The 13,570-nt window shown below is 53.5% G+C and overlaps 6 protein-coding genes across 6 annotated transcripts; 2 read left to right on the top strand and 4 right to left on the bottom strand.

The window, feature by feature from the left end:
- Window positions 1–286: 286 nt before the first annotated feature.
- On the top strand, window positions 287–3,619 carry KD926_009207 (glycoside hydrolase family 71 protein; the record flags this gene model as incomplete). The annotated part of the gene is made up of 2 exons (XM_053101820.1): window positions 287–289; window positions 344–3,619. 2 exons carry the CDS (start codon window positions 287–289, stop codon window positions 3,617–3,619), a joined length of 3,279 nt encoding a protein of 1,092 aa, XP_052954596.1.
- A 341-nt stretch (window positions 3,620–3,960) lies between these two features.
- KD926_009206 (putative ankyrin repeat protein) lies at window positions 3,961–5,226 on the top strand (the record flags this gene model as incomplete). The annotated part of the gene is made up of 1 exon (XM_053101819.1): window positions 3,961–5,226. The coding sequence occupies one exon, from the start codon at window positions 3,961–3,963 to the stop codon at window positions 5,224–5,226; it is 1,266 nt and encodes a 421-aa protein (XP_052954595.1).
- Window positions 5,227–5,719: 493 nt separating this feature from the next.
- KD926_009205 (ubiquitin-conjugating enzyme E2) lies at window positions 5,720–6,712 on the bottom strand (the record flags this gene model as incomplete). The annotated part of the gene is made up of 1 exon (XM_053101818.1): window positions 5,720–6,712. The coding sequence occupies one exon, from the start codon at window positions 6,710–6,712 to the stop codon at window positions 5,720–5,722; it is 993 nt and encodes a 330-aa protein (XP_052954594.1).
- A 691-nt stretch (window positions 6,713–7,403) lies between these two features.
- On the bottom strand, window positions 7,404–9,049 carry KD926_009204 (DHHC family palmitoyltransferase; the record flags this gene model as incomplete). Its single annotated transcript, XM_053101817.1, has 2 exons — window positions 7,404–8,779; window positions 8,845–9,049. The coding sequence occupies 2 exons, from the start codon at window positions 9,047–9,049 to the stop codon at window positions 7,404–7,406; spliced, it is 1,581 nt and encodes a 526-aa protein (XP_052954593.1).
- A 545-nt stretch (window positions 9,050–9,594) lies between these two features.
- Window positions 9,595–11,275, bottom strand: KD926_009203 (rhomboid family membrane protein; the record flags this gene model as incomplete). The annotated part of the gene is made up of 3 exons (XM_053101816.1): window positions 9,595–9,669; window positions 9,731–10,743; window positions 10,798–11,275. The coding sequence occupies 3 exons, from the start codon at window positions 11,273–11,275 to the stop codon at window positions 9,595–9,597; spliced, it is 1,566 nt and encodes a 521-aa protein (XP_052954592.1).
- Window positions 11,276–12,707: 1,432 nt separating this feature from the next.
- Window positions 12,708–13,172, bottom strand: KD926_009202 (serine palmitoyltransferase small subunit family protein; the record flags this gene model as incomplete). The annotated part of the gene is made up of 1 exon (XM_053101815.1): window positions 12,708–13,172. One exon carries the CDS (start codon window positions 13,170–13,172, stop codon window positions 12,708–12,710), a length of 465 nt encoding a protein of 154 aa, XP_052954591.1.
- Between the last annotated feature and the right edge of the window lie 398 nt (window positions 13,173–13,570).

Raw genomic sequence — 13,570 nt, 5'->3', positions numbered from 1 at the left:
CATGGCTCACGAATTAGTGCCACCATGCCATGGTATTCCACGAGGAGGCGAAAATTCTATACCATGAAATGGGCCAAAAAGGAGTGTGTGAAATCGGTACCGGATATTCTCATATATAAAAGTCTCCCATGGAAAATAACCCCCTTCCTTCTAGTGTCTCTCGACAATTACATCGACACATTCAGTGTCATTCTTCTGCATAATGAGGGTATTGGGCTTGTTGACCACAGGGGCCCTATTGCTGGGCCGTTGTCAGGTCGAGGCAAGAGCAGTTTTTGCTCACTTTATGGTATTGCCCCCAATACCGTGACTTCATTCATTCATAATGCTAACTTGATTGTAGGTTACCAACACTGCCAATTGGACTTCGTCGCAATGGGAGTCCGATATCTCTGCAGCCCAGGATGCTCACATCGATGCCTTTGCTCTGAACATGGCCGTGGGAGATGCAGCAAACAGCAAGGCTCTTCCCATGGCCTTTAGAGCTGCTAGCGATCTTGGATTCAAACTCTTCTTTTCCTTTGACTATGCCGGCAATGGCCCGTGGTCTGAAGACACGGTCATCTCTTTGATCAACGAATGGTCCGCCTATGGCGGCTATTACGAACATGATGGAAAGCCTTTCGTCTCCACGTTTGAAGGCCCTTCCAACTCTGATGACTGGACCAAGATCAAGTCAGAGACCGACTGTTTCTTCATTCCCGATTGGTCCTCTGTTGGAGCCAAGGCAGCTGTTGAGCTAGGCACTGCCGATGGCCTTTTCAACTGGGCTGCATGGCCCTGGGGTGACTGGGACATGAACACCTATACCGATGCATCTTACCTGGACTATCTCGACGGCAAGCCTTACATGATGCCTGCATCTCCGTGGTTCTACACCAACCTGCCAGGGTACGACAAGAACTGGCTATGGAGAAGTGACCACTTGTGGTACGATCGTTGGCAGGAAATCATGTCGATCAAACCCCTTCCTGAATTTGTGCAAATTATCTCCTGGAACGACTATGGCGAGTCGCACTATATCGGCCCCGTCCATGAAAACAGTATGGCTGCGTTCGATATCGGCAAGGCCCCTTACAACTACGTTCTTGATATGCCTCATGATGGCTGGCGTCTCTTCCTTCCATATGTCATTGACACGTATAAGAACGGCATTGCCACCGTCACGCACGAGGGCTTGCAAGTCTGGTATCGCAAGGCTCCTGCAGCAGCGTGTAGCAGCGGTGGAACTTCTGCCAACACGGCCAGCCAGCTTCAACTGGAATACACCCCGGCACAAGTCTTGCAGGACAAGGTGTTCTTCTCTGCTCTTCTCACCCTGGCAGCCGACGTGACTGTCACTGTCGGTGGTGCTACAGTGCCCGCTACATGGATCAAGACTCCCGAAAATGACATTGGTATTCATCATGGCGAGGCCTCATTCAGAGGCCATTCTGGCGAGGTTGTCGTGACCATCCACCGTGGGGGAAGTGTCATTGCAAAGGTCACCGGCGCTAGTATCTCTGATTCCTGCACCGATGGCATTCAGAATTACAACGCGTGGGTGGGAAGTGCTTCCAGTTCTTCCGCCGTCCAAGCGTCGCCCGGACTCAAGCTTGATGATGCGGTCTGCGTCAATGGTACCGGCGTGAACAACTTTGTCGGATTGTGCGAATTTGCCTGTCAATATGGATACTGCCCCTATTCCGCGTGTACCTGTGAGGCTCTAGGTGCTCAGAGGAAGAAGCCCAAGGCCACTGGTGTCCAAGGATATCCGATTGCCGGAGAGGATGCTACGTACAGTGGCCTGTGTAGTTTCAGTTGCAACTATGACTACTGTCCTCCGGAGGCTTGTGGCACCGAGAAGGTGGAGCTGACTGTGCCCACAGTGTCTGACTTTGCTTCCCCGGCCTGTGTTTCGGGTACTGGTGATGGGGATCTGGCCGGACTGTGCTCGTATGCGTGCAATTTCGGCTACTGTCCTATCAGCTCCTGCACTTGTACCGCAACGGGCGCTTTGAATGTCCCCAAGGCGCCTAAGACTGGACTGAGTGGTAAGGGTGCTTCCGGCAAGGATCCCTTGGTGTACGACGGACTCTGCAACTTTGCCTGTAGCCGCGGTGACTATTGCCCCGATCCCTGCGTTTCGAAGGAGAGCAGCGATGATGATGGCAACAGTGGAAGCAGCGGCGATGGCAGCCATGGCGGCGGCTCCGGCGATGTTGTCTACGTTCCACCCTCGTTGTGGACCGACGACGATCACGATGCCCTCTGCGAGGCTCCTTGCACTCTGATCCTTCCTGACTATCCTGTCACTCCTACGCAAACCGTGACCTGGGGTCCTGTCACCATCCCACTGATCTCCCACGACAGCCACGATAATGCTGTCGTCACCACGTCTACCGTCATCACGCCCAGCCCCTTCCCCGTCGGTTACATTCCGTTCTATCCGGTCTATGTCCCTGCCGATTCAGCGAACATGACCATCAACCCTACCCAGGCTATCATGCCCCCATCCCAGGGCATCACTCTTCCCCCCGGTGTTGAACTAATGCCCACCGACCCTTCCTACACCTGGACTACCGATCCTTCGCCCAGCATCACCGCCGGACCTGGTGCGACCTCCACCTCCACGACCGCGGGCGTGGTCATCGTGACATTCCACTCGTCCTCGCACAGCGAAGACATTCAGCCCACCCCCACCGGAACCATCATCCTGCCCAAAACCCCCATCCCCGAGGTCACCGTCAAACCCGGCAAGCCCAAAGACTCCGGCGGGTGCGGCCCACTCAGCACCAAGCCTGGCTGTGGAACCAATTTCTGCGCCCTCCTAGGAACCTGTCCGGGATCTTCTGGCGGAAGCTCAGGCGGCGGGAGCAGCAACGGAAAGGGCAGCGATGATGACGACGACGACGAGCCCAAGTCCTGCTCCACCACTCAGACGGCCTCGATCTGCACAGAGGTCATCAGCAGCTACACGCCCGCCGGCGCAAACACCCTGACGACCACCACAGACACCTACTGTGTGGCCACAGCCGGCTGCTCGCCCACTGGATCCACGGAGACCATCACCAAGACGACCTCCGAAGAGATCCACCCGATGACCGTGACTGCCGTGGATGTCTTCGCGACGGTGGAACCCGACTCTGTGTACCAATCCATCGCCAGCAGCATCCGCAGCAGGCAGAAAGCCGACTTCACCACTGAATGGGCCACCAAAACCACATCCAGCGACAGCCGTCCCGCGCCCACCAGCGGATCCGACAAAGGTAAGCTCGAAATCACCTACTACAGAGACAGCAGCAAGAGCACCGGCGAATGGGACGTGTGGAATACGTCGACATTTCCCCTGCCTGAGGGCATCCTTATTGGATGCCCGGACGCGTCGAGGGTCAAGCCCGATGCTGTGAACACAAAGGATGCCTATCCCCGGATGAGGGACGGGATGTCATTCACGATATTCGGCTCCAAGTGTACCTATAAGGATACTGCGGGGGAGCATATCCCTCTTGAGGGCAAGAAAGCGGGAGAGTTGCATTGTGATAAGTATCGGAATGCTGATTGCACCAAGAGCAGTGGGGGAGGGACTTGCGCGAAGGGAGATCAGAACTGGTCTGCCTTGGTGACTTGTTCTTGGTAGAGATTTGATAGGTTGTATATAGTAGTTCTCCGCCGAGTGGCTTTTATGCCCTTTATCCTAAAACCCCACTGAATTTATGTCTCGAATTGTAAAACCAGAAACGAGGCCGTAGTATACCCGCACGTGATGCTATACTTCCTGGAATTGAGGTGCCTCACCCTTCAGGCATCTTTCAGGCACCCTCGGCACCAACTTTTCCTCCATCTATCAAAATCCGTTCTTAGTCTAACAACCAAGTCCCCACACCTCCAGCCCAGGAGGTGCTTAAGTACTAATTGCCGCCTTCCATTGATCAGGTCCAGCTTGTTTCCCTTTCTTCCAACTTTCAAATCCTCACAAACATGTCTTTAACAACCCTCCCCCCCGAATTACTCTCATACATCGCCACTCACTTCCTCCCATCTCTCCAAGACGTGTCATCTCTAGCCAAAGCATCTAAACACCTGTACACAATCACTAACCCAATCCTATATCATCACCAAATCTATCACGAAGATAGCTCGGCCTTACTGTGGGCCGCCACCCACGGCAAACCAGACCCTTGTACCCGCCTCCTGCAAGAAGGCGCAAACCCCAACACCCAAGATCCCCAGAACAGAAGAACCCCGCTATCATGGGCTGCCGGGAACGGGTTCACAGATGTCGTCTCGGTTCTTCTGTGCGCGGGCGCCCCGAAGATAGACACTAATGCGCCTGACGCACGGGGCCAAACGCCGCTCTTCTGGGCCGCAGGGAGAGGCCTGCATTTGGCGCCCAAGATGTGGAATCCGCATTCGGCCATGCCCACGAATGCCGATGTCGTGCAGGAAAAGGCAAAGGCGGGAGGAGAATACCTCGCCATCGTAAAGCTGTTCCTGTCGAACAAAACCATCCAGCCTGATTGCCGGACCCAGCGCGGCGAAACACCCCTTGCGGTTGCCGCGGCGTCGGGAGCAGACGATGTAGTAGAGGCGTTACTGCTCACGGGGAAGGTCGATGCAAACTCGAAGGATAACTTCGGGCAGACGCCGCTCCACGCAGCAGCGCGAAACGGGCATATGGGCATCGTCAAGCGCCTCCTGGGAATCGAGGGCGTGGACACGGACGCCAGGTCCACGAGCGGAGAAAGTCCGCTCTTAGGTGCCGCGGGGAATGGACATACGGGGATTGTGGAATTGCTGCTTGCCATCCCTACCGTGGACCCGGACCAGCAGCCTAGTTTTGGAGACCGGGCTCTGTTAACGGCTGTTGCTGCGGGACACACGGATGTGGTGGAGGTGCTGCTTGCTAACGAGAGGGTTGATCCGAGCGCGCCGAATAAACAGGGCGTCACGGCCCTTGTGAGGGCTGCGCAGCGAGGACGGACGCATATTATGCGGTTGCTGCTTGCCAAGGGGGTCGATCCGGAAGAGAAGGACAGGGAGGGAAGTACGCCGCTGATGATCGCTGCTGAGAGGGGGGATGCCGAGGCAGTTGAGCTTTTGCTTTTGACGGGTCGGGTGCAGGCTGATTTCGACTTGACAAAGAGGAATAGGAATAGTTCGGCCTTTAGGGCACCGTCGAAGTTGAATGAGGATGTTGTTAGGATGTTGGATGGGTATAAGAGTCGGCATCGAGGTGATTCTTAAGGTTGGATGGATGTTACGATGTATGTTATACTGGAGTAATAGTTATTTGAAGTGTATATAATTCTGTTATTAAATATAAACCTAGTACATATATCTATTGTAGCAGTCAGGATCTAATTAAGAAGAATATTGAAAATTATTAATTGAGCTCTCAATTACGAACACGTTTGATAGATGTGACCTAGGGTAAATCGAATTATATAACCTATACCGAGGACTTGAGAACGTTATGTATATATTTAGATAGGACCTTTTCACAATCAAGTCATATATCTTACTTTATCTACTGCTTCCACTTATACATATTAACAGGAATAAGGGTTGTATATGTTCATGCTTACTTATGTGAAAAAGCATTTAAAGGACATTTCATCAATTCATTAATCCAGCCAGGCTGCTTCCAAGAACCTAGGGATAACATATAAAAAGTAAGATAACATCCCCAACGCCAAACAGAAGAATAAGATAGATATGCGCAATTTAAGAAACGATATTAATCATCTGTACCTGCAACTCGTCGCAGGATCATAAACACCAGCGCGATCAGAACCCCGATGATCGCGCGGTCCAGCCAGGGATTGTCTTGCGGTGTATGAGGATTGGTAGATTGGGAGACGGGCGGGATGATAGCGGGTTGTGTTGTTCTTGTGGGTGTGGATGTTGTCGTTGTCGGGGATGTAGTAGGCTGTGGTGATGCTGGTGCCGGTGCCGGTGCCGGTGCCGACGTTGACGTGGACGTGGACGTAGATGCAGGTACATCTGCAGACAATGGTTGCTGCTGTTCCTGCAGTGGCAGCAGCAGCTGCTTCGTCTCTGCAGATAAACCCGCATCTAGTTGAGAACCCTTAACCTCATCACCCCGAGAGACCGAGACCTGCTCCGATAGACCCTCCTTCTCCTTCTCCTTGTCATTCGAACTCGAATCGTCCAGTTTACCCTGCTCACCCTCCACCTTCTCCTCCCCAACTTCATCACCATCAACCACAACCCCCTTCTCCTTACACTCCCCCCTCCACTCCCCAAGAATCGCCTCATTACTCCTCCCACAAACCTCACAACACCACGCCCCACTCCTCCCCGCATACTCCCGTCTCACCTCCTCGGGCACATCCAACCCCCCAACCTGCCCCTTCGCATCACCATCCATAAAACTCCTTATCGCGATCAACGCCGTTCGGATCCCCCACGCAGGCTGCCAGGACTCCTCATGATGTCCCGAAATACTGAGACAGATCTCGCGATTGACTTCGAAGCGACCCGTCGGGGTCAGGAAGCGGAAGGAAGGCGGACGCAGCGGATACGTCGGCGGGAGGACGATTCGGCCGTGGTAGATCCCGCCCGAGTAGGGCGATGGGGAGGGTGGGCCGGCGAGCGTGAAGTGCCAGTCGTAGAGGTTGTCTTGGACCGGGGCGGCGTGGAAATGGGGGGATGGGGAGGTGGAGAGTTCGGTGGCTTCTTTGAGGAGGCGTTTGTGGGAGGGGGGCATTTTTTTTTTTTTGTGGCTCTTGAGGGGTGGTTCGTTGGGAGGTGGGGTGTGGCGTTGCTGGTGGGTTTGTAGACGAGATGGGTGTTGATTCCTTTGGGGATCCCTCGCCTCGTGCTTCGGTTGTTTGGTGGTGAAGGTGATTGTGACGTGATGATGTCAGGGTAAGTGTCGATCTTGATGTGAGGGATGCGGTGGATGCGAATGCGATAGGCAAGAAGTTTCCAAGTTGCTGGTCTCTGCTGAATTAGAGATATATCAGGCGGGGAGATTCCTGCGATGAAGATATCCCATTGATACAGTGAATAAGAGACGGAGAAAGCCAATGCTGGCTGGATGGTGGGAGGTGAAGGAAGAAAGATGGAGAAATGGATTGGCCAGTTGGTCGGAAGGAAGACGGCGGTCCTTGGTGCCTTGGCATTCAGGCACTAATTGGAATGCCGGACACCGGGGAAATTCATTAATTAAGTCACGGAGTAAATAAGCACAGATTAAATCCACAACAACTTAATTCTTCTTGTTTGTTTATTCACAATCAGCATAATTCCCGCTTCACACCATGCGCCGAGCCAGACATCTATATCACTCTCACCAGTTATAATCGAACACAGAAAAGCCAATATAACCTACATGTGCAACATGCACGACATTACATAAATATACGCCGTACGAAAAAATCATCATCTACCACGACTCAATCCCAGTCTCGCCACTCATCAGACTGCGACTGGCCTTTAGCACTACGGCTGCGGTCGCCATTGCGATATGGACTGCCCGCACCGTTCGACTTCGAAAGAAACTCGGCCTCTTCCACGTCCTCATAGTCGCTATCCCCCGGCCGGGGCCGCGGGGACATCGGTGCTAACGTCTTCATCGAGACCCCGGTATCCGGCCGGTTCGACTCCTGATAGTAAGCGTTCGGCGGTTGGGAGGTATGCGTGGGGATGCCCCATGCCTGACTGTTATGCATATTGCGCTGGTAAAGGTCCCGCTGGTACTCCCGTTGGGCCGCGTCTTCCTCCTCCCTGCGCTCCCTGATATGGTCGCGCGCTTGCATGAACTTGGGGCTCGGCTCCCAGTGCCATCCGTCGCCCGTGGTCGTCGAGACGGGAAGGCCCCAGAAAAGAGGCCGGGGACCGAACAGATGCGTCAAGTTGCGACGCCAGCCCAGGTCAAATGCGTTCGGCAGTTTCTCATTGTCCTGCTCGTGCAGATACTGCTGGTACCGATCATTCTCACGTTCCCGTTCCATTTCCGCATACGATCGCGACAGCGCCTGCTGGGCCGGGGTCATGCCCGGCTGTCGGGGTGGTGTCTGCAGTGGAGTCACTTGCTCCTCGCCTTCTTCGGGTCGGGTCACGCCGGGAATGGCGTTGGCGTGAGCGTCTAATATTTGGTTGCCGTAATCCTGCAGACGGTGGCCGAGGCTGTGAGGGTCGTCGCTGCCATCACCTCGCGAGCCATGTTGGAACCGGCGATCCAGCGCTTTTCGCAACGGGGACACATAGCGCGTCTTCTCCAAGCATTCGATGGTGGTTAGATTACGCACGGCCAGACTGATGTGCCAGATAGTGAATCCCGACAGCACCAGGCCAATAATCCCGCCTAAGATGGCCAGCAAAATGACATTCACCGGCAAGAAGGTATCCATATACTGGGTATTACTGAACACCTCCGTCCAGATCCACAGAGAAGCCACGAGGAAATCCACCCAGCAGAAGATCGACGTGTAGATCAAAAACAGGAGAAACGCTTTATAATTGTAGAGTCCAACGCATGTGGCCAACCACGGACAATGGTGGTCCATCTTCAGAACGCATCGTTTGCAGGTGGAGCAGTGATGGGTCCGGTCCGGCTTGGGAGACTGGCACTTCTTGCAGAACCGAGACCCGCCCGTCGAATTCACCGTGTAGGCCGTATACTCGGGGAGTTCGGTGATCGGGAGAGCGCTATATTCGTGGCGACCATTTCGGGATCCGGACGGCGATCCGGGGTCGGTAAAGACGGCAACAGTATATGAGGCATTTAAACAGATGTAGAGGATCACGCCGATAATCGAACTCGGCAGACCTATGGTTTCCGGAAGATGTCAGCCGTCGAATATGCCATAACTCCTCTCCCAACGATGCACCTACCGATCCATGGGTTCTGTGACGGCTTCAAGCCGATACTAGCCTCAACGTAGACCGCCCACGTTGTGAGACCGTAGACAAATGCCAGTGGGAAAAACGAGGCTGCCGCACAGCAGTAGCGCTCGCATCGGAGAGCCCAGGCCCGCGGCCGGCGTTTCGACCAGGACGGAGATGACGGCGGGGAGCTGGCTAGAGTTGCCATTGTCATTTAGCGACCTGTTGAGAGTGAAATGCTACTTCACAGCAAAAGGGCGATATCCACGATGGATGGACAGAGCCCTAGATCATTGCGACATGAAGCATGTCCCGGGGCGATTCGAAAGGGTGATAAGTTGAATGGGAGGGATTCGGCGGGATGATCGTTGAGATGTTGGAAAGGTAACAAAGTGATAAGACCGGGACGTATATTCGAACAAGGCAGGCCGAGTCCCAGGATCAAGAGGCACGGAAGAGTGAGAAAGAGGAAGGAAGAGGGAGAATGAGGGAATCGTTGAAGCGGATCGTCATCGGATCGCCGTCCTCGAGATTAATTACCGTAATTATCTACACCGCCACCGTCCGGCTATATTTAGTTTTGCCGCGTGGCTGTGCACCCTACTTATGCCAGTGCATAAAATTGTAGTATATCCAGGAAGTATTCAGAATGGTTATTAACTAATGCAACATGCTGTGAAGTCTAATAGATACAGGACATGGTCGTCAATAGATGGCTCAATCATCGACTATCTCAAATACAACAAAAAAAGACCCAAGTTAGTTATGGTTGGTGGTCGTCACATTCTTAATCTCATAGGGTTTCATGCCCTGTTCGCACCAGTCCTTGACCGGCTATAGAAAACAACGTTAGCATTTGAAATATGGCTATTTGGGAGTTGGCATCAAGACTTACCAGGCAACTCAACCGGTGGCACCACGAGCAGTTCGACGAGTGGTACTTGTAAAAGTCCACAATCAACAGGATGAATCCGATGAGAACGGCGACCAAGGCGCCCGCTCGAACCAGCCACCAGGCCCACCACAAAGCCTTCCGGCCCTTGAAGAAGCCCAGAGGGCCGGAAGGCTCCGACGAGCCACCCTTCTTGCCCTTGAAGAAGTTAGCAAAGCTGGGACCGGTGCTGGTAACCTTGTTCTCCGGCTCCGGTCCTGCGCCAGCACCTCCGCTCATGGCGACGTAGGGGTTGCGAGCGAGTCCGATACGCTCCCGGAGTGCGTTTGGAGAACGCATGATGCACAGTCCGAGAGCCAGTCCCATAATAAAACCTCCAATGTGGGAGAAGTTGTCCAGTCCGGGCAACAGACCCAAAACAAACGAGATGCCCACACCGAGGATCATGATAATGAACTCCACCCACGGGGATTGCCGCTCATTCCAGGTGTAAAGCAGGTCCAGGACGAAGAGTGCAAGGATACCGAAGAGAGCTCCCGAGCAACCACAAGCGCTCATAAAGGGTGCCGAGTAGTTGCCGCCCAGCACGAACCCCCAAATACCGCTAGCAATATAGACGAGACCATATCGCCACCATCCGATCATTCTCTCCATGTCCACGCCCATGGTCATTTGAACGAGCAGGTTGAAGCCGATATGCACGAATCCGCTGTGGAGGAACATGGGGATAATAAATCGGTACCACTGGTTGGGGGCGGGATTGGCGTCGAGCGATCCATGCGGCGTCGGATTCGGGACTCCGCTAAAGCTGCACAATTCCGATAGGGAGCAATCCAGTTCGTTGGTCGTGGTGTTGGGGCACGGCATCTTGAATTGTTCATTCGCGTTCTGCACCTTATCCACGTTCTTCATACAGGGCGTGTACCGGGAACCCATGCTGATTTGGAGATAGGCCGACGGTCCGATCATCGGGTTGATTTGAGGTTTGGTTTGAATCGGCGACCCCGTTAATTGCGCTGCGCAAGGACGTTAGTGTCATCGTTCCAGAATACCTGTCTTCTTCCACGTACCGCTTTTGACCAACTCGACGATAAAGACCACGATCATCACTAGCGTAAGCGTATACGTGACCCAAGGAATCTTCTTCTTAAAGAACCCCTTCTTCTTCTTCCTGCCTCCTCCTCGTGGAGCTGGCGGTTCGATCATCTCGGGCGGGGGGTAGTGTGTCGGTTGTTGCATCCAATCTCCCGTTGGAGGAGCGTTCTGGTATTGATTCTGCGATTTCAGTGGAATATTCTCTGCATATTGATCGTGATCGTTTAATCGGCCACCACCAACGTACGGCCCCTGGTCCGAACCTAGTGATTGTTGACTATGACGGAGGTCGTACGGATCGGCGCCGTTTGGGGAGATGTAGGGATTAGCACTGGGGTCGGGGTAGCTGGGAGCTGGAGACCGGCGATTGGCCGAATCTGTAGGAGGGAAGGCCTGGTCGTATGTGGGCGGGTGATTGCCGTAGCCCGTGTCGTAGTAACCGTGTGCTGCCATCTTAAATAGATGGGCAGGTTGTGAAAAAGGAGGTCACAGGGGGAGAGGAGGAAGAGGGAGGAAGAGAGGGAACTGGGGGCGGTTTTGTACTCCGTATGTCGTTCAGAGGGCGCCAAGTGACAAGGGGAAAATGAAAGGTCTTGTTTCGGTGTGGGGGTATGACACAGTGCGGGTTGACTCCGTTTAAAACGAGCGATGATCCGATCGAGCCTTAAATACGCGGCACGGCCACGTTTGTTAAGACACTGATGAGGCTGACGCAGAGCAGCTCCCTGGTCGGGTGGACACGAGGGAAAACACGACGGAGGGGGAGGAAGGATGCCGAATAATTATCCGAAACGACAGTAGCGACACCCGAGAGAGTTTCCACAAAAGAATGCAAGTTGCAAAGAGGTCCAAGTCGGCAACCGGGGGGGAAAGTGAGTGGAAAGAAAGAAAGAAAGAGATTGTTGGCGGTGACGGCGAGGAAGTTCGTTAGGCAGGCGTTTTTGCGGGAGGAACTATTTTTGGGTGCCGATCCTCGTCGTCAGCTTTTGCTTTGTGGCTGGTGCCGGGTACTGGCTTATTTATTATTTATTTATTCTTCTGCTTCGACTGCGCCCACTTGGACTTGTCACTCTTTTTCATTCGAATTCTCTCGTCTAGACGGCTTTCCAATCCACCCGCCTACACTATGTACAGTATGCAGCTGCCTGTTGGGAGGGAAACACCCACGCAATCGCTGCGAGGATTTTAACATTAAGCATTGGTGAACGTGGGCTATCCAGTATTCCGTCTCCATCGCATCTCCATTCCCCATCGCCCTAAGCCACACACGGCGTAAGTCCGCCCTATACTTCGGAACCGCAGGCAACGGTGGTGGACACAATAACACTCGATAAAAATGTTGGAGCAGGCGAGGAAAAATCGAAAAAAACAAAGAAAAAAAGACAGCAGACCGATCTCTGTGCCAATTTCAGCCCAAAGCATCGAATTATATAATCAGAAAGGTAATAATAATATTAATGGGGCAAAGGATCACCAGACCCCAAACACCAAGGCTTCATCCCGGCCGGAGCACTCGGGCTTTTCATAGGTCCTTTATACGTCGTTGAACCCTGTCAGTACCCGTTCTCGCATTAATCTGAGTGTCTCTTGTGTCCCATTCAAGTCATTAATTTTGGAGAGGTAAGTTGTCTTCCAAGAAAATGCAAAACCAAAAACGCCGTGTGCCAACTCCGCGTGAAAGTGCAAAACTAGTCCGGGCGCAAGAAGTTAGAACCGGGCATTGCATGAAAGAAGAACAAAAAGGCCCGGGAGTAAAAGCTTACCTATCACCAGCAAAGGTCATTGAATTCCCGCGGGAATTTTAGAGGCGTGATATTAACCAAGAATAACAATACGCAAAATCGAGTCCGCGGACCGGGGGTATATATGCCATGCGCTGCATTGCTCACGGTAGCGCATGCTCTGTCGGAAACGGTGCGGACATGGAGCTGACGTGAGTGTCAAGGATGCCCAAAGCCGCGCCCATTTCGGAGCTGCTATGTCCCGTCAAGAGCCATACCAGGCGACTCAGCTTCTGGTACAGCAGGGAGGGGAAGTAGAGAAGGAGAGCCCAAAAGAGGAGAGAGAAGACGACCATGACGAAAGTGTTGGCCACGAGCTTCTCGGCCGGGGTCATCACGTATAGTCCGAAGGTCACCTCGTAGCGATAGTATTCTAGACAAACGCGATCGAGGCATCGCTGCAGAATGTTTCGACGGGAGCTTTTGGAGGCCAGATGGCTCGCCGAGGTCTTGACGGAGGACATGGTGGAAGAGTATTGCGTGAACAGCTCGTCGACCGCTGCCGGAGCATGGGACGAGATGTGCGTCGAGGTCGACGAGGTGTAGAAGGACTGCAATTTCGTAGCCATCGTTACGATCAAACCGATATTAGGTAAGTGATGCGTGTATTTATAATGCGCGGTCGAGGCTTCCACGTTCAGAGGTATGATCTCCCTTGATACCTTCCGGAAGGAAACGCGCGACTGTAGGGGGTCGTCGTGAGCGTTCTTTACTAATCGCCGTCGAAGTAAGGATTGGGCGGCCGTGGTACTCTCTATAGGTCCCGTAGATCTCGAGATTGAATTGGAAGGGAGCTCACGCGAAGCTTTCACAGCGTCGCGCGGCCCACCAATCGAGGGAAACAAGGGAGTGACACGGCGGGAGCCCGGGGGGGGGGGGGGGGGGGGGGGGAATAGCGCACGTGTAGTTGTACGTTACAATAGGCGGGGGGGGGTTTCAAAAAGTTATGAGGAGGGGTGGTGGTAGT

This window comes from Aspergillus affinis, assembly GCF_023601865.1.
Source record: "Aspergillus affinis strain CMG 70 chromosome Unknown NODE_65_length_189793_cov_85_416649, whole genome shotgun sequence".
Classification (NCBI taxonomy): Eukaryota; Fungi; Ascomycota; class Eurotiomycetes; order Eurotiales; family Aspergillaceae; genus Aspergillus; species Aspergillus affinis.
Note: the sequence above shows the minus strand (reverse complement) of the source record. Positions and strands in the feature narration are given on the sequence as shown.